At 39.4% G+C, this 15,156-nt stretch overlaps 1 protein-coding gene across 4 annotated transcripts in view; it reads right to left on the bottom strand.

Moving 5' to 3' along the window:
- MAP3K2 (mitogen-activated protein kinase kinase kinase 2) overlaps positions 1-15,156 on the bottom strand; it is a 46,399-nt gene that overhangs the window by 26,376 nt on the left and 4,867 nt on the right. For 2 of the 4 annotated variants that reach the window (XM_083350055.1, XM_083350057.1), the window contains exons 1-6: positions 14,748-14,857; positions 7,224-7,286; positions 6,762-6,880; positions 6,451-6,491; positions 4,695-4,794; positions 668-781 (exon numbers count right to left, since the gene is read on the bottom strand). In XM_083350055.1, the coding sequence (XP_083206181.1) occupies positions 668-781; positions 4,695-4,794; positions 6,451-6,491; positions 6,762-6,880; positions 7,224-7,227 (378 nt within the window). In that variant the 5' untranslated portion in view covers positions 7,228-7,286; positions 14,748-14,857. Of the gene's footprint in view, positions 1-667; positions 782-2,917; positions 2,991-4,694; positions 4,795-6,450; positions 6,492-6,761; positions 6,881-7,223; positions 7,287-14,747; positions 14,858-15,156 lie in introns of those variants that run through there. The other 2 variants (XM_083350056.1, XM_083350058.1) reach the window with 2 other exon arrangements.

The following is a 15,156-nucleotide window of genomic DNA, read 5'->3' as shown; positions in this document are numbered from 1 at the left end:
AAGGTTAAAATGTATTGAGATTATTTAGAAAGAGGAAAATAAAGATTCTGGCACACCTGGGAGTATTTCAGCACACATCTCACTAAGAAGGATAGCTATCAACAATCGAAATATAGTTTAAATTGTTTTGGGCTTTGCCTATAATCTTTCTCTCCTACTGTTCTAATGAGGCAACTATTAAAAAAATATTTGTAACCTTTAAAGCAAAAACATGGTATTATATAATGAGTTTTCTGATTGCAATTTATTATTAATATTCTGTGAACATACAAAACATGGATTACATGCAACATGTACTGTATCATCAAATTTTATGACACACACACAAACACTTGGATTTTGTGAGTTACAAATACAGATAATGTACACATGAAAATAACCAAACTTAATGTGTTACAAGACAAACAATGAGAATTCATGCAGATATTATTCAAAGAATAATTTTGACTGAAACCTTTCTTGTAGATTTGATCAAAGATTTACTTGTTAATGAAAGCAAGACTTCTGTGGCTTTCTGCAACTAGAACCCCCCCAAAAAAGACTCCTCCATAAAGGAAGGGGAAAAGATGGCAATTTTCCAGAGAGTTCAGGCTGTTAGGGGTCATGGGCAAACAACAGAGGAAAAGTGTCACAGCATTATACAAATTTACACAATGCCTTAACACACCTGTGTGTTTCCATGAACAACAAGCAGAATCTTGAGGCTCTTCATGTGAACGCTGCGATCAAGGAGCTCCACAGCTTTGTCCAGATCATCCTGAACAGCTAATGGAATTACCAGCTATACATAGGAAAAATTCACAAGATTAAATTGCAAGTTAAATACAAATAATGTATATACACAATAGATTTTGTGGCCTGAAAATTAACTACCGTATTTTTCGGACCATAAGACGCACCTGACCATAAGACGCACCCAGTTTTTAGAGCAGGCAAACAAGAAAAAAAAATTCTGAACCAAATAGTACCAGTATACTAAAACAGGGCTTTTCATCCTTTTCATCCATTGTACCACTTTTAGTACAAGGCAATGTCCGAGTACCACCAGTCGCCCAGCAAGGTGTCAAAAACTTGACCCCCCCACCAAAAAGGGGAAAAAATGATAAAGTACAGGTAGTCCTTGACTTACAATGATTCACTTAGTGACTGTTCAAAGTTATGACGGCACTGAAAAAAGTGACTTATGACCATTTTTCACACTTATGACTGTTGCAGCATCCCCAGGGTCATGTGATTTACATTCGGATGCTTGGCAATTGATTCATATTTATGATGGTCACATTGTTCCAGGGTCATGTGATCGCCTTTTGCAACCTTCTGAGAAGCAAAGTTAGTGGGGAAACCAGATTCACCTAACAATCATGTTACTAATTTAATTTCTCTCTCTCCTTCTCTTTCTCTCCCTCTCTCCCCCTCCCCTCTTTCTTTCTCTCTCCTCTCTCTCTCTCTCCCTTTCTCTCCATCTCCGTCTTTCTCTCCCTATTTTTCTCTTTCCCTCTCTCTCTCTCTCTCCCTCTATTTCCCTCCCTCTTTCTCCTCCTCTCTCTCCCTTTCTCTCCCTCTCTATTTTTCTCTTTCCCTCTATTTCTCCCTTTCTCTGTCTCCCTCTATTTCCCTCCCTCTTTCTTTCTCCTTCTCTCTCTCCCTTTCTCTCTTTTCCTCTCCCTCTATTTCTCTCCCTTTCTTTCCCCTCTCTCCCTCCCTCTTTCTCTCTCTCTCTCTCTCTCTCCCTCCCTCCCTCTCCCATTGTCCCTTCCTTCCTTCCCTCCCTCCTTGTCCTTCCCTCTCTGCATTAGAGCAGTACCCGCGGAGGCAGCCCTGCGGCCTGGCTTTCTCTTGCAGAAAGCAAGCTGAAACGGAGCGAGGGAGATTGCCAGAAATGCGAATCGGCCGATCTCACGCTCCTGCAATCTCCCTCGCTCGGTTTCAGCTTCCCTTGCTACAAGAGAAAGCAGGCTGAAACGAGGCAGATTGCAGCAGCACGAGATCAGCCAATTTGCATTCCTGGCAATCTCCCTCACTCCGTTTCAGCCTGCTTTCTCTCGTAGCAAGGGAAGCTGAAACCGAGCAAGGCAGATTGCAGGAGCGTGAGATCGGCGTTTCTCAGCACATGCCGATTTGTGCTCCACTTGCAGAGGTTGGGGCTGGCCATACGGATCACCTTCGGACCATAAGACGCACCCTCGTTTCCCCCCCTTTTGGGAAAAAAAGTGTGTCTTATGGTCCGAAAAATACGGTATACAATACCGTCTTCAATAATTAGTATTTAGCAGAACTAAGGGACAGCATGATAGAAAAAGGGTAGAAATGAACCATAAAAAGGGTATTTAATTATGACAATTTGGCTAAGCAGGATCTGTAGTCAGTGGAAAGATGTAACCATACTAAAAATTAAGCAGGTTTTCCCATATCCCAAAGCTACTTGTTAAAGATGCATATGTTCATTATGGCTATATTTTTTGAAATTCAGCAAGGCATAATAAATTAAGGACTCTTAATACAGGGAAGTAGGTAAAAGAAAAATAAATCCACATTTGATTTTCATCACATTAATGAAATGTGCTATTTTCATCATGTCAACTATTATTTTCTCCATAAAGGAGCAAGGAAAAGGATTGAGCAATCTGTTCAAATAGTCTAAGTTTTTCTAACTGCAATGCAAATGTCTAGGTGGTTTTTCTTTCTTCTTCTTGTTGTTGTTTTTGTTGTTGTTGTTGTTGGTGGTGGTGGTGGTTGCAAAGTCATGTCTGACCTATCGTGACCCCATGGACATCGTTCCTCCAGGCCTTCCTGTCCTCTACCTCTACTATTCTTTCTAACAATATTAAAATACTAAAAAAAAATAAACAATAGCAAAACAATACTAAATATTAAGAGAACCAGTTTGGTCTAGTTGTTAAGGCATCAGGCTACAAACCATGAATTCATCTCCTGCCTTAGCCATGAAAGTCAGCTGGGTGACTTTGGGCCTGTACTCTTTCTCAGCCCAATCCACCTCACTGGTTTGTTGTGGTAGGAAAAACAGGCAAAGGAAGTTGGGTTGGATACGTTCACCTCAAATTATTTGTAAAAATAATAAAAACAGGATACAAAACAAACGTTTCTTAATATTTAACTATTAAGCAATATTTAGTAAATATTATCATTATCATCTATTTTTTTAATTCTGCAACTTTGCTTTACCTGATTTGAGTTCCTGAAAATAACATAACCTTCAATATAAGCATATATATTAACATTTTACAGTTTGAAATTTAATTATCTATTTTACAAACTAAAGATCCTGCCTTTATCATTTTATAAAGAATTCAAGGCAGCAAACATCACATTTAGAAAACATTTGTTTGTGCCTTAAGCTCAGTGTTGATTCCTGGCAACTGCTTGGACTAATACTTGCAGTTTTCTTGGCAAGAATTTTTGGAAGTGGTTTGCCACTGCCTCCTTCCTAAGGTTGAGAAGGAATAACTGGCTCAGGGTCAGGGTAAGATTCAAGGTGCTAGTAATGGTTTTCAAAGCCCTACATGACATGGGTCCGGAGTACCTTAGGAATCACCTGCTGCCAGCGTCAACGTCCCTCCGTCCAGTGCGCTCCCACAGAGAGGGCCTCCTCAGGGTGCCGCCGTTCGGAGAATGCCGTCTGGTGGCTCCCAGAGGGAGGGCGTTCTCTGTGGGCGTGCCTGACCTATGGAACCGTTTACCGGTTGAGCTCCGGATGGCTCCCGACCTTCGCTCCTTCCGACGCGACCTAAAAACATATCTGTTTAAGCAATCCGGTCTGGTCTGACGGGTTCTGTTGTAATTATTGTTTTAAGGTAACTATCTTCTACATTTGGGCAAAATTAGGGTTTAATTTGTTTTCAATATCTGTATTTATGCATTCTATTATTTATGTCACTGTTCACCGTCCTGAGTCCTTAGGGAGAAGGGCGGTATACAAATCAAATAAATAAATAAATAAATTCAGCTGGTTTTATGCCAAAGATGGGACTAGGTCTCCTGATTTAACTATAGTACTTAGCCAAACCTGAATTAGTTGAATTAGTGAATATACAGTGAAATATACAGATTTAGAGAAGGGTAGGGCATAGCTAGAATGGCAAATAGTATGAAGAAGAAGATAAAATCTATAATGATGAATAGCTTCTGCCAACTCTTATAGAAATTACTTTAAAAGGTAATGGCATTTCTAGTATTCTGGCTAGATACAGTCAAAAAGGTAAGCTGAACTGCTTGTTATTTTTGTTCAATCTTCCTCTTGTTAGTTTAATTATTTAATAATGGTATACTTTTAATATCTCATTATAGACAAGGTTGTTGTTTCTGCGTTACAGTGATCATATTCTGCAAACTCTAACCAATTCACATATTTTATATTTAATAATATACATTTTGTTACTTCCCAATCATATCTTCCAAGGGAGTTGTATTACATTTCTATAAAAATAAAGATACATTAAATGTTTTTATTTCGTTTTCTTGTTTCCCACTGAATACACTGAAAATCTTATTATATCAATACATGACCTGATGAGAAAGATTATTTTTATGAAAACAAAAAGCTACAATATAAATGGTACAACATGGAGTGTAACCTATTACAAACCTTAAATATGTTTCAGAGCTTCAAGTGGTTCCATCACCAAGTTTTCACTATATCAACATTACAAAGAATAGTCTAATTTTTTTTATTTTACCTCATTATTGCTGTAATACAAATTCATGGACTGTCCAAAGGCAACTTTAGCTTTTGATGCAAGATCTTCTAGCTTGATAGGTCTAGAAAACTGTAGGATTCTATAAAGTAGAATACAACTTTTATGAGAAATGAAAGAAGTTACAAATTGTAATTATGAAAGTCAAACTTATTTTCAGTGCCATCTTGAAAAAAAGAAAAGGCAAACCACTTCTCCCAACCATTAAACCACATGAACGGAATTCAATTGTAATGGAGGACCGAGCTCTCATTTCTTTCTTTGCCTCTACAAAGGACTAAATAAAGGCTTATTATCCTTATCCTTCCCTTCCAAAGGGAGAAATTTCAACTTGAACTGTACCTACTCTATGGCTGGTAGACATAACAGTATCTCAAAATATTTCACAGTGCATTAATCAAATTGTACCTTATTTCTTCACCTTGTAAGAGGAGGCTAATGAACTAGTTGACAGTAAAAAGATTATTTTGCTAGACCTATGCAGATTTCCCAGGATTAGAAATCCTAGGAAGAGATCTACTCAAGAATTGCAACAAGTATAATATGATAAACCAAGTTAAACTAATCTTTAAGTTGCAACATTTTAACTCAGTCAAGTGCTCTAGGAATTTTTTTAGGAAAATGTTAAAAATAATTTGTACTATATGATTTACAATTTCATATGGAACACAATATACCAGCATTTAAAAATTTGTTTGCCAAAATAAACAGATACATTTCTGCTGTATCTGTAGTTTGAGGTTATCTATTAAGTAAATGGCTGAGTAGGCCAATTATGTAACCTTATGTAACCATCCTAAAAAACACTGAATGTCTGCGTCTGTCTGTCTAGCTATTTAGGTATCTTGGACTGAAATAAAAACCTAAACATTACAATATGGTATATTATTTCATCTATTCTTTGAACAGAAATTCAAAATAAAAAAAATCCTCATAAATTTATAGGTAGTTGTTGGGTTATGACACTTGCTCAGTGACTGTTCAAAATTATAACAGTGCTGAACAAGGGGACTTAACGCCAAGTCCTCAGAATTCCAGTCTTTGCAGCATCCCCAACGTCACATGATCAAGATTTACAACATTCCCTGCCAGCTTCCCTGAAGCAAAGCTAATGGGGAGCCTGAATAGAAGTCAAAGGTCACTCTTGCCACTTTTTTACCTGGCTGCATTCTGTAATGCCTGCTTCCGGGACATCCCTGGCACCCAGTGACATTCACCCACATTCTGTATGGCCTGCCTGCAACACTCTTCCCCATCATTTGCCTGTGTTCCATAGCACCTATTTGCAGCATGCTAATCCGCACTCTAGGGTACTTGCCTGAGGCATTTCCCTGTCCTCCACATCTCCTGCCCATCTGCCTGCACTTTGGAGCCTCTGCCCATGGTATCCCCCATTCCACCTGATGGCCTGGGACTCCTGACTCTTCTCACTTAGTGACCCACATAGTCCTGGGGTTGAGACAGTTAATGGGGTTGCTGGACCTTGCTGAACAATGTAGTTATGTAACATTGCATCTTATGACTTCATTGTTTAAGTGATAGAAGTTCCTGAACCAATTGCAACCATAACCTGTACAGGACTTTTTAAAAAATGTTTGCTTATGTTTTCAAACATTGATGTTGATTAGGTAGTTTTAAATTAAGTCAAGATTCTATAAACTAATGAAACAGTGAATTTTTTTAAAAAAAAGTTCTCATATTCAGAAAATAACAGAAATTTGCTTAAATTACTGTTTACCTTTTTTCTCCTCGATGTTCAAATTTGACTCGTACATCATTCTGTAAGAGAATTATACAAACTTATTTATTGTGGTCAGTGACATTGATAAAGATGTCTTTTCCACAAGCTTATAAAAAATACGTATCTGGAAGCAAGAATTATATGTGAATTTTATCCAGTCATTTGAAGCACCTATGTTTAAAATCTGTTCTGTAATTTTAAAACTGTTTCATTTCAATTTCTAAAATGTACGTATCACAAATCAATGTGTAAATTATAATATAGGCAAAATTTCTTCACTGTGCTGGGCAAACACATTATATGATTACCTGTTTTTTGGGTGAAGTTAACTTTCCCTTTCCCATTTCTTGAAGTGGCAAAGCAGGACGACTTGCCTTATGAAGAACTGCCAAATCCTGCATGATTGAATTCAAAGCTTGCTGTTCATCTATTTAAATAAAAATGAAACAAGAAATGTAATTTTCAAACTAAGTTTTTAAAAATCATAAAAAACCAATCAATTAAGAAACATAAGTAGAATAAAGATAGTATGCACTGTAACTTTAAGGGCATTCATAATATCAACAACTTGATAGTAGTATTGGTAGTGTTCCTTCATTTATATTTTACTTCAGCAACAACTGTATTTTATTATATTCATACAATAATGTGATTTTAAAAACTTACATGGAGTTTTAATATTACTCATCATTTACTATTATTAAAATTCAGTATTGGATTATTACATTCTCAGGCACATGTTTGAAACCCTAGTAACTTCAGGAACTCACCCATAATGGCATCCAGCAAAACCGAATTTCAGAACAGTGCTCCCATTAGAATTCTTTTATTGCCTAAACAATAAGAAAAATGAAAATATCAAAAGAAAAAATAGTTCTGGAAAATCTGTATTTTCAGGTATTCCAGAAATCACAATTGTTCAAATGTGAAATGCAATAACACACTAGAAGAAGAAGAAAATGAAAGGAGAAAGATGCCTAAAATTGGCCATTGCTCAATAAAACTACTTTTATTCCAACAAACAGACCATAAGACGCTATGGTTAAATACAAGCATATGAATATCTTTTTGGCAGTATATGATAAAGCAGAATGACCAGAAATACAATTCAAAACCCTGGCTTTCCATTGTTTTCTATACAAGTACAATGTGCCTATTGGTATGCCTTGATTTCTTAATTAATTAATTTTCCCGCACATTTGGAGTGTGACAAAACTAATTTCCAGCCTATCTACAAATCTCTGAATCATGTACAACACATGACAGCAATCACATCCAAAGCAACAATAACTCACTGACTGAAACATCACAATAAAATCCATGTATAAAAAAATTCAGTATCTATCAAAATAATGATAATAATAATAATAATAATAATAATAATAATAATAATAATAATAATAATAATAATAATAATTTTATTTATATACCGCCCTTCTCCCGAAGGACTCAGGGCGGTGAACAGGGCAAATGTATAAAATACAAAAGTACAAAAGCTAAAAGGAATTAAACATAATGCCCAAGGTAAAAAACAATAAATACAAATATTAAGAACAATAAAAAAACCAACCCCCCCCCCATCAGGCCAAGCCGGCTTGTTCAAATAAATGCGTTTTCAGAACATTGTGTCTCAAAAACACATGTACAATTAGAGATAGGTATGATAAAAGTGTCTGGCTTCTATAAACTTTTGGTTAAAACCAATGTTTTTCCTTTAGGCTTAGCATCATTAATTTTTCTGGAATAACTTTCAATCTACCGTGCATGGATCAAGGTTGCTGAATTCAACCTTTTCAAGTAAGCCCTTAAGATAGAATATGAACAGGCAAAACAAACTCTGAAGCAAAGGATCCATTGAACCCTGATGGGCCAGCATCATATAGTGTAGCAGTCTCCAACATTTTTGGCACCCGGGATGGGGGGAGGGGGGAGGAGAGAGAGAAGAGAACCCAACCTGGATCCCGCGCATGTGCAGTTTTGCTCACCTGGGCTGCCCGTGCCTGGGGGGAGGGACTCCTGCTGTAGTACATATCCTGTAACTATAATTTGTTATCACTTTGTTGTTACTTAATAATTATAGATGCTTTTACTTTGCTGTAAATTTTAGATGCTTTATATTTAGTGATTTTACTGCTTATATTATAAACTAATAGAGGCTGTAGCTTGGATTTTACCTATTAGATGCTAGTTAGCCCATTCTAAAAATGCATTTTAACCCTATCTTAAATTATATTTGCTCATTATCTGGCTGCAATTTTAGGTGTTATATTTAATATAATTTTAAACTTTGCAAAACAATTTAACATAGGCTGTATCTTGGAACTCACTTATTAGATGCTAGTTAGGTCATTATGTTAATGTATTTTCACCTGTCCTATATCTTGTTTGAACGTTACTTGCACTGATCTTTGATCATAAGCTAAACTGAACTGCTCCAGTAGTATATGTTTACCATTCAGCTGGAGAACAGCTTGACATGCAGTAAATATTCATGATTTGTATCTTTATATAAAGCTTCCCCATACCACTTAAACTATTGAACTGTAGAACGGTTAATCTCCTCACCTTCCTGGAAATATTTGCTTATATTCATACATCATCTTTACATGATGGTCACTTAATTTTTCTGATTGGTTTCATTCCTAAATGTGTGTAGACTAACATCAGACTGTCTTATAATTTTACACTGAATTACTAAACACCAATTAGCATTTTTTTAACAAGCCAAATACAAAAGACAGAAACCTTCTGTCTGCTCAAATAAATGTCATAGCCCAGATGAGATTAAATTTCTCTTTGAAAAGCAGGTATGTCGCCAATGACATCTTAATCGTATCTTAATCAATGCTGCTTTGGATCAATCATGGTTGGGTTCACCAAACCCAGTAATTCCCAATTATGGAGAAAATGCCTACATTAAGTCTGTGTGCTCCAAGAGTCTTCTTTTAAACCTTGCCATTATATTATGCAACCAAGGAAGCATATTTTTTATGTTGTTGCACTGCTTTCACCACCACACCACCACCACCACTATGCAATTCCCAACTCTTCTTGCCTTTAGGAAAACTGTTAAGACCTGCCTCTTCCCCCATGATTGTTTTGTTATGATTCATCACCATTTCACATTTATATATTGTCCATTTATTATTATAAGGTGTTCTTTTTTTCTTATTTTTTCTTTCTTTATTGTTTATTTGGTAGCCTACCCAGAGTCACACTGTTTGAATTAGACAGTCTTATAAAACTTATAAATAAATAAATCCTCTCTCAACACAACTAAAATTTATTATATGCATTGGTTGATTTTCAAGGATACAGCAGCTGGATGGAACACTATTTTATTTTATTTATTATTTATTTATTACATTTGTATGTGACCCATCTCATTGTTTGAGAGAACTCTGGCGGCCTACAAGGTATAAAAAACAGACATAAAACAATTATAAATATAAAAGTAAATTAAAATGGCAGAGGATTAAAATTTAAAACAATCACGGGTTTGGAGGGGAGCAGCAAGTGGTGCCTTCACTGTTACTGCACCAGCCACCCTTAGCCTAGAGCTACTCCTTCAAGGTCCCATGCCAGCTGGCATAGCCAGGTTTTAAGGCTTTTCTTGTCGGTCAGGAGAGAGGGGGCAGATCTCACCTCTGGTGGCAAGATGTTCCAAAGGGCGGAGGCCAAGGCAGAAAAAGTTCTTCTCTTGGACCCCACCAAAAGTGTCCACCACAAGTTTGCATAAAGTGAGAAACATTTGTTTCAAGTGTGGTAGTAAAAACTATGCAATATTCTTCTTTGGGAAGCCAGACTAACATCAACGTTAATTTTATTCTAGCATCAAGGGAAAAGCTGGCTATTTTTAATTTGATAGTAATAGTGTTTGCTTATTTGTTCTGGATGTATCTCAAACCATCAGCAGTTCGCAAATAACGGAAGGAAGGAAATTATCCTCTAGCCATGCTTATTTGCTGCGCTGCAATTAGAAAACCCCCTCAATATGAAGATCTCAAATAAGCAATCAGTTATAATATATAACTGCCTCTCTTAGGAATTCTTTTTTAACCCCACTTTGAACCCTGTGGTCAGAAGGACATCCAAGCTGTAGTATTCAAAGAAGCAGCACGTTTAGAAGACTGAAGGAACTGTGAAGGAACCATGCCAATTCTACAACGGCTAAGACTATCTTGTCATTTTAAATAGGAGATTCTGAAGAGTGATTCATAAAGCACATAATGGAATGGTTTGTCCAGCTGTATGAGAAAAGCTGATTTTGTATAAAAATACTTATAAAATGGCTGCTGTCACACCAATTAACTATTATAAAAGGAAGAGAGTAATTATCCTTCTCTCTCATACACATTCATACTTTCAAACATATTCACTGCAGACTGCTGTTTTAAAACATTTGCAGTTGGACTTTAACACCAATAAAACACACTGCCAACATGATTATGATAAGGGATTATGGGACATGTGAGTCACATCTTGTAGAGGGTCCTAAATTGTTTATCCCTGGTTTAGATGTTCAGGATAATCCAGAACTGATCAAAGAAGATGCTTGAACAGAACTACCTTACAGACCATATGCAATACATGAACTGTGCTTATTCTTGTCTTATATTGTGCTTTTTAAAATATTTTACGTCATGTATCTTTTCAGTGCCAGTTTTCCACTTCAATAATTGTTTTTTTTAAAAATAGTCACTCTCTCTCAGCCCAACCCACATTACAAGGTTATGGGAAAAATAGAAAGAGGAAGGGTATTAGGTACATTTGCCACCTTGAGTTATTTATAAAGAAAATAATAATAAGGCAGGATATAAAATAAGATTCAATAAAAGAACAGTGAAAATTATTTATTCCCAAAGGCCCTTCTGAATAATCCAGCCTTATCTTCTTTGTGGAAAAGCATTAAGGTGGAGGTTAATCTAATATTTACAGGGAGGCTATTGCACAATATTAGTTATCTAACAGAAAAACACCTGGCCACATTTATCACCCTAAAATAGGCATGTCAAACTGCCGGCCTGTGGGCCAGATGCGTCACGCCGAAACTGCGCCCACCCCATTGCCAGCAATGGGGAAAGTCATGATACGTCGTGCGACATCATGTGACATCACGAGTTTGACATGCCTGCCCTAAAATGTGGGGTAAATAGAAGTTTCTTCTATGATAAGCTATTGCTAGTTGGAGGAGTCAATCCTGAAAGTACCCTAGTGCCAACCATATACAGCTTTATAGGTTAGTACTAGTACTCTGAATTGCACTTACACAGCTTTTCAGCAACCAATGCAGAGCCTTATGCATACACATAATACACTCCTGGAGTTAACCCCTGAAGCAATGAGGCTGCCATATTCTGCACTAATTTTATTTTTTTCTGATTAGTCTTAGAAGCTGCTTCATTTAGCCATTTGTGCTATGTCTAGGACCATCTTTTTCAGCAAGAATTTACCCACTCATTTTGGAAGAAGGTCTTGAGTATCCTATACTTCTGTAAAATCAGGGGGAATTAAGCCAGTAGTGCAGGGGTCCCCAATCCCCAGGCCGCAGACTGGTACTATTAGGAACTGGGTCGCACAGCTGGAGGTGAGCAGCAGATGAGCGAACCCTACTGCAAACTGCACATGCGTAGGATCTCAGTTGCACACTCCTCCCCCCACCCACCCACACACACACTGGTCTGTGGAAAAATTGTCTTCTGCGAAACTGATCCCTGGTGCCAAAAAGGTTGGGGGCAGAGAATGATTTCCCATAATGGCACATACATTACGGAACAGCTTTCCACTGGACATCAGAGGGGCCACACACTGTTTGCAAGCACTAGCAAGTAATAATATTTTAAATATTTTAAAATGCTTACAGAATTTTAAATTCTACAGTAGCACTCCAGCCCAGGCAGTAGCAGATTGCAGCAAAAGCAAAAACAAACCGGCCCCAGATTGGCTCATTTGGCCATGTGATCAGGGACAAAAAAAACCCAAAACCTTTCGGCTTCAAAAAAAGCCATCAGACTTCTCATAGGCCAAACAGCCCAGGCAAGACACAGAGCTAAATATGGCTGCCACTGCAGCAGCGCCTTAATCCAAGTCACAGGGCTACAGAGGCCTCTTTTTGGTCGCAATTTTGAATTTCTAATGTAAGTACCCTGAATTAATTCCTTTTTTGGGAAAACTCACTAAATAAATGTTCATACCTAGGGGATTACCTGTATGTTGTTTGAACCTAGCTACAATAATTTATCACCTAGCACTGTGGTTTACTTAGCAAATTATGGTTAAGTAAACTGTAGTTTAATTCAATAGTCAGGTGAGGGAGGGGGCAGGGCGGGGGTTAGGGTTAGGCTGCTGCTGCATTCCCCCCAGGACGGAGCACCCCACCGCTGCTCACACCCAGTGGCGAAAGTGGAGTTTGGCAGGCAGCGGCATGGCATAGTCCAAGTGTGGCCCAGCAGCAGCAGCAAAGCTCGTCCTCCCCACTCAAGCAGCCACCAGGGGCTCCTTGGCTCCATCAGAGTTGAAGAAAGCGGACGCGCGGCAGCAGAATTGCTCTCAATAAGATGGGTGCACACGAGCGAGCAATGCACCCGGCTCGTTTGAGAGCAATCCCGCTGCTGCACCTCCGCTTTCAACTTGGACGGAGCCGAGGTACCCAAGCCACTACACTGCCTGCCTTCCCCTCCCCTTGCCCCTGTGCCTCGGGCTGGCGCTGCCAGCAGCTTGCTCAGGCCCATTAGGCTGCCACTGCCGAGAAGAGTGGTGAAGTTTTGTGCCAGCCGGACGGCCAGACAAGGAGTAGGTCAGGGGATCGTAGCTGGCTGCCTGGCTGGCTGGGGAGGGGGAATCATGGCTGGCTGGGGGGGGGAATCTGCCAAGCCTGAGGGCAGCAGCATTGGCAGCTCCCCCCAACCTGCCTGTTTCCTTAGCTCTGTTACCGGTAGCAGCTCCCTCAGCAAGCACCCCACGGCCCTCACCGTCAAGTTTCCATTGCACAAGCTTTCTGGAGCTGAGGAGAATTGCAGTTACTGTGCCGCCAGGTGGATCTGGTGGGCGGCGTTGCCTTCCGCTTTTCCTGCTGCAGCTTTGGCTGCTGGTTTTGCCCTCCTGAGAGAAGGGTGCGGTGATTGATTGGTGGCCACGCCACAAATGGGGATTGATCATCCCCCAAACCCCACCACTGTCAAAGGAGGAGGAGGAATGGGGAAAAGAAAGAGGGAAATTGGCTGAGCCAGCCAGGCACCGAAGCCCCGCCGAAAAAAGCAGAGTGTCTTTGTGAGCCTGCATCAGCCTTGTTCTCCAAAGCGCACTGCAGTTGATTCGAGGCATGGAGAGCACGGCTGACAGGTGAGCGCATAGCAGACGCGCAGACTCCGCTGTTTTCGGTGGCGCTTCTGATCAGCAGCAGCAACCCTATCCCCATTGCTGTCAAAGGAAAAAAGTGGAGTCTGTGTGCACTCCTGCCTTGCCTGTATCAGCCAGGCTCTCCATGGTGTGCTGCAGCCCACAGAAATGGCTCTGCGTGCCGCCTGTGGCACGCGTGCCATAGGTTCACCACCACAGGACTACACTGTCTTGGGAAAGCTTTCTCTCATACAAATTGTAGAGAATTAGTTTTTTCCCCTCACTCCACTTACTATTTTTTTCCTATCTTGCAGACTGTAGACAAAAACAATAATGTCAATTAAAATTTTTGCATTTCCTGAAATATATATTTGCAATGCTATAGTGGAAATCCACTCAGATAAGGAAATCGACCATGGTAACAGTTCAATTAAAGCACTATATGACTATCAAAGGATCAAAACTGCCACCACAGACTTTCAGTGTTATAACTTTTCTAGCCACCAAATAAAAAAATCTAAGCTTCAAAGACAGTTCACCTCATCAGCAAAGAGGCCAAGCAAACTGGCATATAATAAGCAGCTGTTTAAAAAGAGGAACCCTCAAATCTCTGAACAACGTCTTACAAGACATCAGGTAGAGTTGGCATCAGTTTTCTATGCCCTCATTATTTTCGGACAAAATTATTGTAATAATGTAGTGCTTCCAAGAGCTGGTCGCTCCATCAAACTGAGCAATCGGGGGAGAAGGGCCTTATTAAGAGAGATGACCAAGAACCCAATGGTCACTCTGACTGAGTTCCAGAGATCCTATGTGGAGATGGGACAGAGTTCCAGAAGGACTACCACCACTGCAGCCCTCCATAGGCTCTAGGGCTGAGTGATTTAGACAGAAGCCTCTTCTCAGTGCAAAACACACGAAAGCCTGCATGAAGTTTGAAAAAAAAAAAAAAACACCTGAAGGACTCTCCAACTGTGAGGGAAAAGATTCTCTGGTCTAACGAAGGCAAAATTGAAATGTTCGGCCTCAATTCGAAACATTATGGCTGGAGGAAACTAGGCACCGCTCATCACCTTGCCAATATCATCGCAACAGTGAAGCATGTTGGTGGCAGCATCATGCTGTGGGGGTGTTTTCCAGCAGCAGGGACTGGGAGATTGGTCAGGGTTGAGGGAAAGCTGAATGGAGCAAAGTACAGGGATATCCTCAATAAAAACCTGCTCCACAGAGCTCAGGACCTCAGACTGGGCCGAAGGTTCATTTTCCAACATGACAACGATCCTAAGCACAAAGCCAAGACAACACAGGAGTGGCTTAGGGACAACTCTATGAATGTCCTAGAGTGGGTCCAGCCAGATCTCTTAA

Source organism: Vipera ursinii, assembly GCF_947247035.1.
Source record: "Vipera ursinii genome assembly, chromosome: 1".
Classification (NCBI taxonomy): Eukaryota; Metazoa; Chordata; class Lepidosauria; order Squamata; family Viperidae; genus Vipera; species Vipera ursinii.
Note: the sequence above shows the minus strand (reverse complement) of the source record. Positions and strands in the feature narration are given on the sequence as shown.